We start from the raw sequence: 14194 nt of genomic DNA on the forward strand, positions 1-14194 counted from the left end.
TGTTTGTGTTCCTGTTGCAATACTTTGATAAGTAAATTCCTTCAGGGGATAAATTATACTGTTTAAATCTGTTTCTCTTCAAATGTTACATGCTTGACATCGCTTCTACGGAACACTAATTTTGAACTTAGTGACAGCCAGCAAATGAGAATTTCTGAGTGAAAATAACTCATTACATTATTGCATTCAGGAACAATGTAATTTTCAAGGGCCAAATCAAAATTAGGGTTTAAAGGTTTGCCATGCCTGAGTTGAGAATGTTACTAGTCTGTCTGCCAAGTCACGCACTGCTTCATGCATCACTAAGGACTTTAGTTCCTTGATAGGACTGATGTCATACCAAAATTATCAAGATGTACATTTCCACAAAAATAGGTTGTAAACCAATGTTTCTACTAGTTAACTTTGGTATTTCTGGCATCAGTGTTCCTGATTTCTGGTGGCTTTTGCTGAAGTTTCTGTTTGTGGAAGCCTCGTCTTAGAGTGTAAACTAGGTGTTAAAACTCATCAGTTACTGTTTTCCTCAGGAGCGCCTACTCTGAGACCTTCAGAAATACATGGAATTTAATATTTGAAACTTTTTGGTAGGTTAAAACAGATGTGCACCCTTAGAAACTTCCAGAAAGAGAAATGTCTAGCCAGGAACACAGAAGGGGAGGGCAAGGTTACCATACAGCACTCTGTGTTAACATCATGGCATGGCCAAATTCATTTCAGATAGGCCAATATTCTTCCCTTTCTCTTGCAGTGTAGAGATAGAAGAAAGTTGTTTAATATAGATGTAATAAATATATATATTATGTAAATTATATAAAGTATATCTTGTATATGTAATATAAATTATATATTATATACAATATTTATATAATATATTATATATCTATACAATCTTATAAATGTAGACTTCTTAATATTAAATATTTTTGTAAATATAATTTATACAAATTTTACTTAATATTATATATATAATTTTAAGACAGTTTCACTGTGTAGAGTCTGTGATGGACTCTGTAGACCAGGCTGGCCTTACTCCTTGAGATCTGCCTGCCTCTGCCTTCTGAGTACTGGATTAAGTAAGGTTTTTACCATCACACCTGATTTAAATTATGCTTTTAAAGGAAACTCTCTTGGATATAAATTTAGTAAGAAGAGAGCACAACAAGCTAAAATGATCTTTTACTTGAAATTCATTTTTAAAAACTAAACCTCACATGGGTCTTTTTTGAGTGACAGCTGAGAGAACTTTTATATTTCTGCTCTAGTCCTAGTAACTGAAATTATGTCCAGAAAAGGGTGCTCCACAAGTTTGGGTTGGATAGAGGATTTCAGAGAACATTTGAAGGGTTCTTTGGTTGCATAAGTGACTTCATCTGGGCTCTTTGCATGATAGTCACATTTACAACGATGCAGTAAGTGCTTGTGTTGATTCCTTTGGTTTATCCCTCAAAGCCATGCTGGAGGGGTAGGTTGTGGGGTGTGACGCCAGCAGAGAGGGAAGGTGAAAGGTAGGAAAGTAGTAGCCACCAAATCTGTTGTGCCCTCCAAGAACATAGAGCGCCTGCTCTTACTGCTGCACCCTGGTGGTGAGATGAGGGAATGAACTCCCTGCTCTGCCAGGGAACCGGGACTGAGACTCAGTTCAAGCCAGATTGGTCCGAGGTTCATAGGAAAATTCACAGAAGTGGTTATCTCAGCATTTTCTGCAGAAACCTGAATGGTGCACAGGTGGTAAGGTGCCAGATGTGGGGCTTAGGCATGAAGCAAGCATGAATGCTGTCTGAGATCGTAGTTGTGAGGTGAGGTGAAAGGGTGAGTTAGCAAAGCCGCCTACATTTCCCAGCATGCTTGCTTATCTACCACCTGCTTCCTGGCCTGGTAGCTGGATTGAGATGGGAAGGAAAGTTTATAGCACCAGCAGAGGGGCCACCACCAAGGGCAACAGCACCATCTGGAGGCCATCTTTAGATCATCACATGTGTACAGGAATCAGGTCTTCCTGACAGGAAGATTACCTTGAGTAATCTGGAGTTCATGAAAATTTCAATATATTGAAGATTAAGCTAGGGTTATTAATAATATATCAAGATTGTGTGTATGCACATGTGTGCGTGTGTGTGTGTGTTCCTTACTGAAGCAGGGCCTGTTTTGTTTCTGGACCTTTACTTACTAAGCTGTTTCACCAGCTTTGGTTTTTAAACTGTACATTATTTTAGTTGTGAGACATGAATAACACCCATTTGAGTATGCACATGCATTTAAAATGTTTTCTCTTTAATAAGGTACACATATCACAGGTTAGTGTTGTGGAAAAGTGTCAGATCACTTGAAATTAATGGACATCGAGTGACACAGATCTTTTCACTGCATTAGTTACTTTTTTCTATTACCATAACAAAACACCATGACTAAAGCAGCTTATAAGGAAAGCATTTCATTGGGCTAACGGTTTCAGAAGGTTAGGGTTTGTGACTACCATGCAGGGAACATAGCAGCAGCAGGCAGGAGGTGATGCTTCAGCAGTAGCTGAGAGCTCACATCTCTCTCCACAAGGAGGCGGCAGGGGGAGCTCTGAATGGTGTGGTCTTTTTGAAACCTCAAAGCCTGTCCCCAGTGAGACATCTCCAACAAGGCCCCACCTCCTCATCCTTCCCAAACAGTTGCGCCTTAGTCATAGTATTTTACCATAGCAACAGAAAAGTAACAAAAAGTCGATGGTGGTGGAGCAAAGGCATGGTGGCAAGAACAGCTGAGAGCTCTTGATCTACGAGTAGGAGGCTGAGACACATGGGCAATGACACTGAGCCTTTTGAAACCTCAAGCTCCCCTGACCACCTCCCCACCCCCAAGTAATACAGGACCTCCAACAAGGCCACACCTCCCAATCCTTCCTAAAAGGTTCCATGAACTGGGGACCAAATATTCAACATAAGCCTCTGGGGGCCATTCACATTCTCATTCAAACCACATTTATATAGAGTTAAGTGTATAAAAACAATTTTGTTAAGTCTTAGAATTTTATACTTATATACATACATATATAAAACATTTAATTGTATGTATGTATGTATATAATTTAAATATATATTATATTTAAATTGTGTTTATATAATACACATAGTTTATATATATATACTCACAATTTTAAATAATATCATAAGGATATTAATACATCCCTCAAGAGTCTAAGTACCAGACATTAGAAATCCCATTGAGGCGGGGCAGTAGTGCCACACGCCTTTAATCCCAGTACTTGGGAGGCAGAGGCAGGTGGATTTCTGAGTTCGAGGCCAGCCTGGTCTACAGAGTGAGTTCCAGGACAGCGAGGCTACACACAAAGAAACCCTGTCTTGAAAAACACCAACAACACAAAAACAAAACCAAGAAATCCCATTGAGTTGGTCAGGGGAATTCACGAGATCCCCAATGCAATACAGGCTCTTGCCCTTGCCCTTGACTTCCTCCTAGAACTCGGAAGTTAAGTCCCCATTGCTGGTGACACGACACACTATAGTACAGGACTTGGAGGAATTGAGCTGGGTCTGAGCTTCTCTCTGAACTAGCATAGTACCAGAAGGTGCCATTTAAAGCTGCCGAGGAGGAAGAGTAGTCAATCAATAGTCCTATCCAGATGTGATGCCTACGAACCACAATGACCAGATCTGCAAGATATTTCCAAAGGTACAACAGTGGCACTTAGATTGTGTGTGTGTGTGTGTGTTGCAGTTTACAGCTCCCATCACTGAAGAACTGAAGGAGTCAGGGAAGGAACCAGAATCCAGTGGAGCAGAGGTCATGGATGAGCGCCGCTTACCAGCATGTTCTCCATGGCTTGCTCAGCCTTTTTTCTCATACAAACTCACCTGCCCAGGGTGGGCACCACCCAGGGCATGATGGTCCTATCCACATCAATCATTAATCAAGGATATGTCCCACAGGCCAACCTTGTGATGGCATTTTCTCAGTTGAGGTTCTCTCTTCCCAAATGACTAGCCAGAACAATTGTCAACATAACACACAGACATATCACTATTTAGCTATAGCCTTTCATATTTAACCCCAAGATCTGATATTAGTATCAATACCTCAGTGAATGTGAGAAGTTGGTATGGAGTACGGTGGTGGAGGCACTTATATCTTGGGGGTGGGGTAACCAGCAGCTGTCTGATTGGATTTAAGGCCCACACAACAGGAGGTGAGTCATGCCTGGTACTATAAACCTAGCCAACTACCCTACCCATGGCTATTGAGGCCATAGAACCTAGACGACTTGCTCATGCCACTTTCCCAAGCCAGTATCATTTCTAACTGCATCCTACATATTCATTCTGAAATCTATAGGTAAGTGTAGACCTCACCCCTCATTAAACAAGGAATTTGTATTACAGAAAGACACAATGTCAAAATGCAGAGAACCACTAATCATGGGTTTCTCAGACTTAGTTGATATCGCACAATCCCTCCACCAGATCCCAAAGCTTAGGAAGATCCAGAGGACAGGAGCATCTGCAGTTTAGGGAAGAGGATGAGAAAATAAGACCCAGAGGACCCTGATGTCTGCTGGGAGATTATGCTGTTTATATATGATAGGAAAGTTGAAATCATAAACTCTTAATAGTATGGCTGCTCAAACAAGACCTGAACAATGAAAACACCAGTTGCCATCCCAAGTTAGATGGAAGAAATCCTACGCCTAGATGAAGAGCAACAGGCAATTTATGGCTAAAGAGAATAGTTGACCTTCCTCAGGGATGACGGCTCCCTGATTCCTTATCCAAAACCAAGTGGCCAACCAGAAAAACATACATATTGAGCAACACTAAATGAATTCAGCAGGTTGTGCTTTCATATACTTATTCGTGTGTGTGTGTGTGACTAAAAAGAAGCCACGGATCTGAGCATGAGCAAAGGGTGTGTTATGGGAGGGGCTTTGAGGCTTGGAGAGAGGAGAAATGTGTGTGTGTGTGTAACTTAAATTATGGTAAAATTTGAATATCAACGATACATACACTATAGCAATTTGCCTGAAAAATGTTAGTTTTACTTAATAAGATTAAAAATATAAGAAACCTTAAGCCCATATGAATTAAACAATATCTTATTATATTCTCCTTTCAAAACTGGGAATTTGCACCATAAAAAGTAGCTGTCCTGCATTCCTGTTCCTTCTCATTTTGCCTCAAAGCCTTAACCTAGCCTCCTTAGGACATGAATGAATTGTTAGACAGCCAATGACCAGGGGATCCAAAAAGAGACGCTTACTTCCTCTCAAAGACCTTACCTTCTAGAGTGTGGCCATTATTGCTGGTTTTGTTTGTTTGTTTTTTGGTTTTTTTGTTTTGTTTTGTTTTTTGTTTTTCGAGACAGGGTTTCTCTGTGTAGTCCTGGCTGTCCTGGAACTCACTCTGTAGACCAGGCTGGCCTCGAACTCAGAAATCTGCCTGCCTCTGCCTCCCAAGTGCTGGGATTAAAGGCATGCGCCACCACCGCCCGGCGTGGACATTATTGCAAACAAACAACACAGTACATACTGCAAACAAGTGGAGTGGACAGCCAGTCAGTCACAGGAGGTGGCACATTTAAGCTGAGCTATAGAGAAGGCTTAGAGCTCTGGGGAGTGTGGAAGGGAAAATACTTGGAGAGTAAGTGCAAAGACACACAGAAGCAGAACAGGCAGCAGGCGGGGCAGACTAATGCCTAGAGTAGGAAGGAGATGAACTGGAAGGACACAGCTTTACATGGTTAGCAAGAGCAAGTGGACACACTTTAGGAGCAGCCTGTGGGTGTTTCACACAGTACTAGTTTACTACTTAAGATTATGGTGCTGTAATTAAAGCCATCCAATAATAGAGAATCAGAGGCTCGATACTTCAGGCCACAGATGAAACCTAGGCATTCTGGGTCATAAGGCATGCTCAGCACAGCTATGAGCCTCAGAATAGAGGTGGGTCATATGGTAGAAACTGAGCTATTAAGAGTCTAAGTCAGATTTTTCTAAATCCATGTTTCATAACCTTACATAGCTTTTGTGATACCCAAGAACCAGTTTTAATATTTCTTTATATCAACTCATCTTTTAAAACAAAAATTGAAGAGAAACTAAAGGATAATAGCAAAGTGTCCTAAGAAGTATACAAAGTAGAATGGGTGAGGGCTCCAAACACACACACACACACACACACACACACACTGAGTTAGAGGAAGCAGCAGCCAGGGGTGGGTCTGCTGATGGGCAGTGGATAAGGATCTGTTGTACACCTACTGCTGAGGAAAGATGGATTTCAGGAATTGAATAAAAGTGGGTAGATGAGGGGTCTAAGGCTAGCCCAAGAGCTAAGATGAAGGAAGCGTGGGGAAAGATGCCATTGACACTTGATCTTCGCCAAGGGCTCAGAAGCATGAAGGTGCTAGAGATTCAGCTGGCAGAGTGCTTGCCTAGCATGCTCACGGGCACAGGCTCAGTACTCAACACCCTCTAAAACAGCATAGCCTTTAATACCACCACTGGGGAGGGAGAAGCAAGAAGGTCGGAAGTTCAGGGTCATCCTCTGCTAACACAGCAGTTTCAGACAAGCCTGAGTTACAAGACCTTGCCTTAAGAGTTGAGAGATTTCCAGAGGCTTGAGGAAGGAATGCATTATGGGACAACCGCCATTGGAGTAGGAGACTCCACCTCAGCACTGCGGTTTTCTCCCAGGTCAGCCTGTCATCTTCAAACCGTAAACATCCATTCCCTACCTCTTGCAGCCCCGGCAACATGAAAACTTAGCACATTACAGTGGTTGAATATCCAATCATAGTATTGTAAATAGTTGAAAAGTCAAAAGAGAGGCTAGTCTCTTGAAACGCTGTTTTTATTTTGTGTGGTCTCTGGCTTTTGTCTGAGTCAGAGTCTCTGTTACAGGACAGGCTGATGTCAAACTCATAACCTTCAAGCCTCTGTACTTTAATTATAAGATGTAACGTTTTAAGACCATCCCAAATGCTCATAGGATCACTATGTTGGATAAACATGTTCCTCTGAAAAATGACTTTAGAAGGAGCCTCAGGTAACCCAGGGGTTCCCACCCTTGCATCTGCACTCTTATGAATCACCCCCTCACCCCTGAAGAGCGCAAGAGACCTGTGACTTGCCTGCTTCTAACCAAAAGGGTTAAGGCAAAAAGTGACTGTCTTGCTAGCAGTCTCTGTGGTTCTCCTTTGCCTTCAAAGAGCAAGTAGCCACGCTGTGATCTGCTTAGGGAGAGTGCTCGTGGCAAGAGATGGCCAGTAGCCATCTGTCCACCAGCCAGCCCAAGCCAAATGAAACTCTCAGATCTACTGTGCAAGAAAACAAATCCTACAGGCAACTGAAGTGTAGAAGCATCTTCTCCCTCAGTCAGGCCTCCTGATGAGATCACAGCCCCAAATACCACCTGGATGGAAGCTTTTGAACCAGAGTAGAGAACTCATCAGTCTGTATTTCAGTTCTTGAACCACAGACTATGAGATTAATAATAAATATGTGGTGTTTCAAGACACTAAATTTATGGTAATTTATTACATGGCATTGAAATTACAGAAATCTTAATATGTAAAAGGGGACAAAAAAAGAAGAAAAGTAATATTGAGTTACTGGCCACATGGAGTATTTATTAATGAAGATCCAAAGGTCAGTCTTCAATGTTCATTTCCATGATTTTTAGAGTCGACAGTTCCTTATCATGATTACTGCCACCTTCGATGCTGGGGAATGTAACTGACGGGGACAGTGATGTGCTCAGACAACAGAGTTCCCTGGAAGTCTCAACCCTTTCAAAGTCACTGTCACCTTCAATGACATCCACAGAGGTCTCCTGGTCTATCAAACTATCAGAAACACTTGGATTGTTTTCATCCCAGGGTAAGGCTTCATGATCTGTTTCATCACTGACCTGTTGAATTATAACACCTTCTGAAAGCTTGGCTTTATGGGCCGGTATTAAAAATTCACCCGGTACAGAGAACATCTTGTTTTCGTCCTTTGGCACAGATGACAGCATGTCCAGGGCCTCCTGGTACTGCTGACGCTCATGATGACTTACTATTTCTTCATCACTTATAAATTCGTTTTCTCTTGTAATCAGAGCCTTTTGAAAATGAAGTTGATTCAACATCCTGAAGTGTCTTTGCTTTGCTGGATCCTCCTCAGATATGCAGCCCAAGTCAACCTTCAGCCCGTGCAGCAGGTAGCGCATCTTCCTCTGCGGTTAAGGGAGAGAAGCCATGCTGAGGGGCACTACATTAACTACCAAGCCAGGCTTGTCCATCTGCAGTGCCGCCCGCCCGCCTCGCTCGCTCAGAGGACCCACACTTTCACAGCCCCCACCCCCTTCCCCTCATAAAAAGCACAAGGGGAAAGTGCCTGTTTTAAATGAAATCCATTCTTTCAGAGAAAGAAAAACATGAAATTCCAAAGAAAGACAGACCTCCTCCAAATGATGTCTATTTTTCTTTATATGTCGCTCAAACAGTCGTTCTAAAAACCTACAAATGATAAAGAAAAATATTACTATCTTAAAGTCAGATAATCCACTAAATGTAAAATAGTTACATAATGTAAAAACAAACAAAGGCTAGAAAGTGGTTTTCAGATGAATGGTTTTCTCTGTAAAGCTAGAAACTAATCCTTCCTGCTCTGTCAAGTTCTCTAACCTGGCAGGCAGCCTGGCTTCCGTCACGCACTTGTTTTTAAGTTATATAACAGATGCCAGTCTATCTGAAGGATTGTGTACTATTTATGTTTCTGTGAAGGTTTTAGGTGAAGTATAAAACGGCCTGCAAATCTCTCCCCCCATTAAATACACAGACACTAAACTCCCTGTGCTCTTCACCAAATCCTACAGAAAATGCTCTCAGAGAACTGGTTAACTTTGGCTCCTAAAGTATACGCTCCATTGATGCCAAGCCTACAAAACAGCCTCCAAGTGAATGCCAGGTATTTATGCTAAACAAAACTAGATGTACAACACTCTACCCCGACTCAACCCAGACACAGTCTACTATGTAGCCCTGGCCGGCCTGGAATTCTAAGCAGTCCAGACTGACCTGGAATTCAGAGATCTGCCTCCTTGCTGGGATTAAAGGTATGTGCTACCACACCCGGCCACCACGCCCGGCCCACCACAACAATTTTACCTCTCTTTCTGCCAAAGCCAGGATACGAAGACCAGTGAAAACCAGGTCAAAGATGAGAAATTACATCTCTAGGATGCGTTTCCTGTCCCCTAAGGTCCCTTCAGAAAATTTAACTGAGAAGCAAAGGTCACAATCCCTTCAGAGAATTTAACAGAGAAGTGACTAGCTTCAAGGAATGTATTCTTTCTGCAGCAGGCCCATTATCATACTGTTCACAAGTCTCCTGGAAACAATTTCCTTGGTCACGCAAGTTACCATTGTTCATGTTCAACGACATGCAGTAACCCAGGAGGCCTGGGTTATTCTGTCATTTTTAAAGGATCCAGAAACTTGTACCCTATTAACATCTTGGAATTGCACACCTGGACATTGTTCTATGCTTATGTATTTCCTTAAGCTGGGATTAAATAAACATATTCTTTCGGTATAAACACACACAGACACACACAGACACACACACACACACACACACACACACACACACACACACACACACAAACACATTTTCTCATCAACTAGGTACATGTTGAACATCTCTCAGTGTGAAGAACTCCATCCTGTGCCATTTAGTTTCTTTCTCAGTCTGGTTCTATGTTTGGTCTTATGAACCAATGCTAGATCTTAAGAGGAAAATATAAACATTTAAGGACTATATAAATGATATGCAAATTTTGGAGTTGTATTAAAACCATAAAAGTTACCATGTAGCCATGTAAAATGTGGAGTCCTGTAGAGCTCCACACATGGGTGCTGCTGGGAAGGGACTGTCTCACCTTGAAACTTAGAAGCTCCTTATGCAGCTCTTAAGGTTAGTAGTTTTGTAGGTGTGCATGCCTGGGCATCACTCACGGTCAGGGACCGTGTCTGTGTCTACCATTCTTCACCTATTCCTGTGAGGCAAGGTCTCTCCTCAACTGAAGTTCCTGTTTTTAGGTGGGCTGGCAAACCCTAGTAAACCTCGTGTCTGCCCCTGACAGCCCTGCACGAGACCATGCTTGGCTCACAGTGTGGGTGCTGAGATCTGAACCTGGGTCCTCATGGTTGAATAGCAAGTGCTCTTAGCCGCTTTCTTTAAAAAAACAAACAAACCAAACCAAAACAAAACAAAAAACCAAAACAAAGAAAGGAGGTGTGAGAGTACTGGCACATTCAGTCCTCATCTTTTTATTCCAATAACGAAAGTGTCTTCCTTCATTAAAAAGCAAACCCTGACGCAGGGATAGACCCAGCCACTGTGATGTCTGCAGTTGCATCTTATGACTGAGAAAGTGTGGAATACGCTTGAGTCCTGTGCTCTGCTACAAGTACAGGAGCCCTGTGCCTGTGAATTTCAGACAAAGCAGTGTTTGAGATGCACTAGGACACAGCTTCCTTAAGCAATGCAGTAATAGCTAACGTGGTTTTGCAAACTCTTCCATTTCACATTAACTAGACAAACAGTTTCTAATTTCTCCTTACTAGGTCTTATAGAAGCTGTAGTAAACATGTTTATGGCTCACCAAGTAAAGGTAATCTGAGGCCACCGAGCCTGATAGAGATCTGAGTTCAATTTCCAGGACCCACATGGTAGAAAGAGAGGACCAACTCCCACGGGTTATCTTTTAACCCTTTCAGCACGCTGTTGTGGCATGTGACCACACACATACACACATATATATACATGTAATAAAAACTGTTATTATATATAAAAACTATTTGAAAACTGTTTTTTTGACTCCCATTATAGTTTCTGATAGCAAAGTAGAATCAGGAAGGCTGTCCAGATAGTGAAAATTCCATTCATTATATATTCTGATATAAACCAAGATATTATAATATTTAAATAAAAAATCTACTGTTTTCTATGGAGTGTGAAAGTCTTTATAATTTTTTATCAATTATAAAAAAAGATCATAAAAACAATATAACTTTTTGCAACCTCATAAGTAACTTTAAAAAAAATCATATAGTATGAAAAATATTTAATGAACATCAAGTACCATAAACATTAAAAAAAAAACCAACCCCCCCTCTAACCTGTTAGAAAATAAACCAAGTTTCAAGATCTCATCAGTCACATTTTCCATGAAACTCAGGTACAGCAGTTCTTCTTCACTGCAGAAGAACAGAGTGTCAGAACCCTTGTATGGCAAGAGAACCCAGGCAGGAACGCCCCACTCCCCTGTCACAGGACTGCTACCCGTGAGGACAGAAATGTTATAAAACACATCTGTTTTCTTATGTTCAAAAAGGAAAATAGTAAAAGTGAGAAACTAGCACCCAACAGAGTAAAGCTTCATCTTTCTGGAATATTCACAACAGCAAAAAGACTAAGAGAGATGTCACCCAGGGGAGCAAAATGCTTATCTTAGAGTTTGGCATCTTGTGTTTAAATTAGGAAATTTACTGAGGAGAAATATTTTTTTCCCTCAAAATCCCTATATAAGAGAAAAGAATTTCTAATTGGCATTTTTTTTAGATGAAAATGCTGTAGCAATTTTTAAATTACTTGAACACAAAAATGTGTTCATTTATTATACTATTTAATGTCTAAATGTTAGTACCTGGTAAAAGAAGGTTAGCACTCTATTATAATTGATTCTCCTTAGCTAACTCATGAAGGAACGGAAATGGCAAGAGGATTCCTGACTGCTCAATGAACTACTTAGGGAGAGGTGGCTGTGTAACCAGTGTGTTTTAAAACCAAGCCACAGGAACTTGCTTAAGAACAACCAGGCTTAGAAATAAATGAAACTATAAAATACATAATTTTCTTGAAAAATGTAACTTGAAACTGTAATCTAACCTTTGACACCATCGATGACATGGTATGCATCCCAAACCACCAAAGAGACCCTGAGTTTGAGTTTCAAATCATTCCCTGCAGGCTTCTTTTTTTTTTTTTTTTTTTTTTTTTTGGTTTTTCGAGACAGGGTTTCTCTGTATAGCCCTGGCTGTCCTGGAACTCACTCTGTAGACCAGGCTGGCCTCGAACTCAGAAATCCTCCTGCCTCCGCCTCCCAAGTGCTGGGATTAAAGGCGTGCGCCACCACTGCCCGGCCCCTGCAGGCTTCTTTACTGTCTTATTATAAAAATAAGCAAGAATTTTACAATTACAATTAGAAATTATTAATAGATGTCATTAACTTAGGGACACATTTCTACTAAAGATAAAATGCCCATAGTTCCTCCAGCAGCACTGACTAGACAACTGATATTCCAAAGCTGGGAGGAGAGAGAGGAGCCCCAGTCTTAAATGATCTTATGTTTCCCCCAGTCTTAATTCTGCTTCCCACCGCAGTACGAAGAGGTCGACATGATCTTACTCAGAGTAGACTTTACTGTCTGGAGAAAACTGTGTGGAGAGCTTACAGGGTGTCCTAGAAAGAGAGAAAAGTAAAATATCTTAGCAACAGCAGAAAAGGTTGGCATATATTGTGTGACTGGTATTCTACATTAGTAATGATATGCTTTGGAATTTCTGTCTCTGCATTTTCCTACTGTGAGTTAATTCTGTGGGCATGTGCATGCATGTGTGTGTGTGTGTGTGTGTGTGTGTGTGTGTGTACAAGTGCAATGAATTTCAAGGACAGGGAATTAGAACTCAGCCTACTTGTGGCCTTGGGCTGGCTCTCCCTAAGAAAGGCCTGAGGGGGAAGCTGGGCCCTGAGGGTCTGTACATTCTTTTCTGATCCCAAACACACCCTTATTCTTTCCATGTGAAAACTCTTCTCCCTTTATCTCACACCCACTTCCTTACAGGGGAAATGCAGTTGAGAGCCAAAACCTGTTGGTCCAACAGTTAGCTAGGTGTGAATGTCAGTCACTAAACACGAGGAGTGGTGTTCACTACAGCATCTTCCACCAGCAGGGCAGATCCCAAACACTGGCACGTGGGAATGGTCCACATCACAATCTTCTGGTTTTTGAAAATTTTATTAATTATTGTGTGACTGTGTGTGTGTGTGTGTCTATTTGTGTGTGTGTGTGTGTATAGACGTATACAGACAAGGACCATGAGATCATGGCTTTGGGGGATCCAACTCTGTTAATCAGGCTTGCAAGGCAAGCACTCTCACTTGCTGAGACAGCTTGCCAGTGTCCAAATCACAGATTTCAACTCATCAAATGGTAAGGCTGCCAGAGAATCTCTCCTTCAGGGCAGCTACTGGAGACTAGCATCTCTTTCTCTTTATCAACACGTTAGCAAAACCAAGTCTGACCTTTACTGAGCATTTTTATAAAATTTCCTTAGTGCCATAGGATTGTACAATACGAAAATATATACTAAAGAGTGCTTAGGGGAAATGTATGCCCATTACTCTAACCTAGGCTGATCTCAAATTTGCAGTGATCCTCCTGCTTCAGCCCCCCATGTTCAGATCCAGGCTTGAGGCTGCCACCCACCTTTCTGAGGACTGCTGCAGAATCCCATCTTTAATATTGTCCCACGCTATGTTTTGTCCTTGTGAGGGCACAGGAGCTATTTTGTCTTCAGCACCATTTATCATGTAACTGGGTGCCTGGAGGTAGAACAAAAACAATACTGTTTTATTATTTTGTTTCAAAAGTATGTTGTAAAAGAAGTAAAACAGAAAATCTTAATGAAAGTGAATACACGAAAGTACCTGACAGATTAAAACAAAACCACTTCAGAATAGTTTACCCAGCCAGCATTTTCCCCGAGTTTATTTAAAGATGAACTGACTTCATTTTTATGTTAATGAGCACCATTTTAAAGAGCATTAGGAAATCATAGGGCAAATCATAAGTTACAGGCTGAGGCAGGAGTCCGTCCATGTATATAACCCAGCTCTGAAGAGCCTGAAGCACGAGGGTCACAACTCTAGGTAGAACTGGGGCACCTGCCACGACAGGCTGATCTCACCTCGAGTGCTCCCCAGTCATACTGTCTCTTACATGTTTACTTTACTTGAGATAAGGTCTCACTGCGTAGCTTTAACTGTCCTGAAACTTGCTGTGTACATCAGGTTGTTCCTGACTGCCTCCCAAGGGCCGGGATTAAAGGTGAGCCCCTACAGCTGGCTACCCATGAACGTGC

General features: G+C 41.6%; 1 protein-coding gene across 4 annotated transcripts in view; it reads right to left on the minus strand.

Moving 5' to 3' along the window:
- Positions 1-7507: 7507 nt before the first annotated feature.
- Spata7 (spermatogenesis associated 7) overlaps positions 7508-14194 on the minus strand; it is a 44645-nt gene continuing 37958 nt past the window's right edge. For 3 of the 4 annotated variants that reach the window (XM_076921460.1, XM_076921459.1, XM_076921457.1), the window contains exons 8-12: positions 13540-13655; positions 12459-12512; positions 11170-11247; positions 8445-8502; positions 7508-8219 (exon numbers count right to left, since the gene is read on the minus strand). In XM_076921460.1, coding sequence (XP_076777575.1) covers positions 7650-8219; positions 8445-8502; positions 11170-11247; positions 12459-12512; positions 13540-13655 — 876 coding nt within the window. In that variant the 3' untranslated portion in view covers positions 7508-7649. The remainder of the gene's footprint in view (positions 8220-8444; positions 8503-11169; positions 11248-12458; positions 12513-13539; positions 13656-14194) is intronic. The other variant, XM_076921458.1, reaches the window with a different exon arrangement.

This window comes from Arvicanthis niloticus, chromosome 23 (genome assembly GCF_011762505.2).
Source record: "Arvicanthis niloticus isolate mArvNil1 chromosome 23, mArvNil1.pat.X, whole genome shotgun sequence".
Lineage (NCBI taxonomy): Eukaryota > Metazoa > Chordata > Mammalia > Rodentia > Muridae > Arvicanthis > Arvicanthis niloticus.